This window comes from Asparagus officinalis, chromosome 10 (genome assembly GCF_001876935.1).
Source record: "Asparagus officinalis chromosome 10, Aspof.V1, whole genome shotgun sequence".
Classification (NCBI taxonomy): Eukaryota; Viridiplantae; Streptophyta; class Magnoliopsida; order Asparagales; family Asparagaceae; genus Asparagus; species Asparagus officinalis.
In genome coordinates this window covers 63,660,951-63,663,283 of record NC_033803.1, presented here as the reverse complement: position 1 = coordinate 63,663,283, position 2,333 = coordinate 63,660,951, and the positions used below count along the sequence as shown (strand labels likewise).

Sequence of the window (2,333 nt, the reverse complement as noted above, 5' to 3'; positions counted from 1 at the left end):
CTCTCGTTATATACTGTACATTGCCAGCCATCTGCCTCCTTACTGGAAAATTCATTATACCTAAGGTACTTTCCTTAAATCGATTACTACATTAATTAGTAATTATTTTCATAAAATTTATGAAAATCCTAACTAATTAGTAATTATTTTCATAAAAAATGATAAAGAAATAAAAATCCTAACTACTTAGTAATTATTTTCTATAAGATTTAACTATATTCAATGACTATTCGTTAGGCTATAAAAATATTGTTATAAATAATTATTATTATGTATGTAACTTTTTGGTTTGTTTTGAAATTATTATTATAGTACAAGTCTATGTTTCTTTTAAAAATTATCCTGTTTTATCTTGTTTTATTATATCTAACAATATTTTTATAGCCTAACGAATAGTCATTGAATATAGTTAAATCTTATAGAAAATAATTACTAAATAGTTACTTTTTCCAGCCATTCTTCTGAAATAAAAAGATCAACTTTTTATTTCATTCGAGTTTATTGTAGCGACTAAAGATTCTTTTGTTGTTGCTGTTTAACGTAATTTAGATTCGAGAGCATGCGTCTAGGAAAGATAAATTTCAAATGAATTTTGGAGTCACACCGTGCCAGCTACCACATTTTCATTTCAAGTGTATCTTTCATTTTATGCATTAGTAATCGAAATTACTCATAATATCTTAAACATTTTTTTTCTAATTTAGGGTTTTGAGGCGTACGTTGGGATATTGATTCTTAAAACTGCTTTTGTTGGCGTTGCTTCCGAGTGGCAGGCAAGAAAAACTTGTTCTATATTCTTTTGTTTCTTCTTATAGAATATGTAATGTCTACCGTCTTGGCATGGATGTCTCTTGACTTCTGCTTTGATAATGCAGGTCATATTTTGTGGCATCTTGCTGGTAATTATGGCAGTAGGCAACTTTGCAAACACGGTGCAGACACTCATGGCAAAGTCAAGATTCAAAGCTAAAATGAGACGTACAAAGAGCAAGCAAGATTTGGAACATTCTCTGTCTCCACCCTCTGGGAGATGGAGACTGCTATTGTGAAATGCTCAACTCCCTCCTCTTCCAATGTCATGTTTGAGTTATATCAGCAACGCTATTCATGTTTGTAAAGTGTTTTTTATTTTTTTACAAATGAAGTGGTGCCTATAAGAACTGCAGGCAATACTGTAGTTTACCTAACCACACTTCTACAAATGAAGTGGTGCCTATACATATTTTGTAAAGTTGTTTTTTATTTTTTTATTTTTTTTATTTTTTCAACCTTGTGAGATTGATCTCGATAGAGAACAAGTTTATCCCCAACAGAAGGTTCATCATCCAATTGATTATTGATGATGGATTACAAAAAAGAGAAAAGAAGCAAATATTAATTTAGCCTATCACTTTGGCCTATATCATGTTCCCTTCCAATGTTCCATCACATATAGGCGCCAGCAACAATAAATCAATGGCGAAATTCACAGAGAAATCCATGTACTTATCCTTTCTTCCATACCGATACACCTGTAACATAATCATGTACTTATGCATCTTTCCCTTGTCCAATTTTCCACAAAAGGCCTCAAACAAGACTTAAGTCAGTTATCAGCAAAATGTTAGATATATGACCATGAAACTACACCTAATGTGAGACGAAGACAAGTTATAGATGACCTATCTGCATCAACCAGTGATAATTCATTGTGAAGAATGTATGAATCAAATCCTAGATTTTCCTCAGAGAAACCAAATGAGAGTGGACAGAGATTGAGTTTAGTATATTATTTAAGTCTTCAAATGTTTGGTACAAGAATCTCTACTATTTGTGTTGTATTTGTCTAAACTAACCATAAATTTAATTTTATTGTACAAACGTTGTGAATTTTTAAATTTTGTTCAATATATTTATGGTGTTATTTTTTAAATTTTTAGGTGTAGTTATTGAATCTTGAGGAGTTGTTTGTAACATTTTAGATTTTTTGTGGTTTTTTAATTTTTAGAATTTTTAAGGTGTTGTTTATGAATTTTTTTAGGGAGTTACTTGTAATATTTTATAATTTTCAATAGTGTGTTTGCTATTTTTGCAATTGTCATGGGGGTACTTGCCAAATAGTCAAAGTGTTGTTTGTAAGATTTTTAGGGATATTTGTAATTTTTAACATTTTCAAGGGACTGGTTATAAAATTTTCAAGGGGTTGCTTATAAACGTTTAGGGACTAATTGTAATTTTTGGGCTTTTCATAGGATTTAAATTTGGAGTTCCTTGGAATTTTTTTGTAATTTATGTATTTTAAAAGTGTGATTTATAATTTTCTAAATCTTATGTTGTTATTTATAAATTTTAAA

At 29.7% G+C, this 2,333-nt stretch overlaps 1 protein-coding gene across 1 annotated transcript in view; it reads left to right on the top strand.

Annotated features, from left to right (window-relative positions):
- The window catches only part of LOC109826812 (probable cellulose synthase A catalytic subunit 8 [UDP-forming]), a 17,849-nt gene extending 16,581 nt beyond the window's left edge, over positions 1-1,268 (top strand). Inside the window, 3 exon segments of the mRNA XM_020393832.1 lie at positions 1-65; positions 705-773; positions 876-1,268. The exon segment at positions 1-65 is cut by the window's left edge and continues 11 nt beyond it. Of these exon segments, the coding sequence (XP_020249421.1) occupies positions 1-65; positions 705-773; positions 876-1,049 (308 nt within the window). The 3' untranslated portion in view covers positions 1,050-1,268.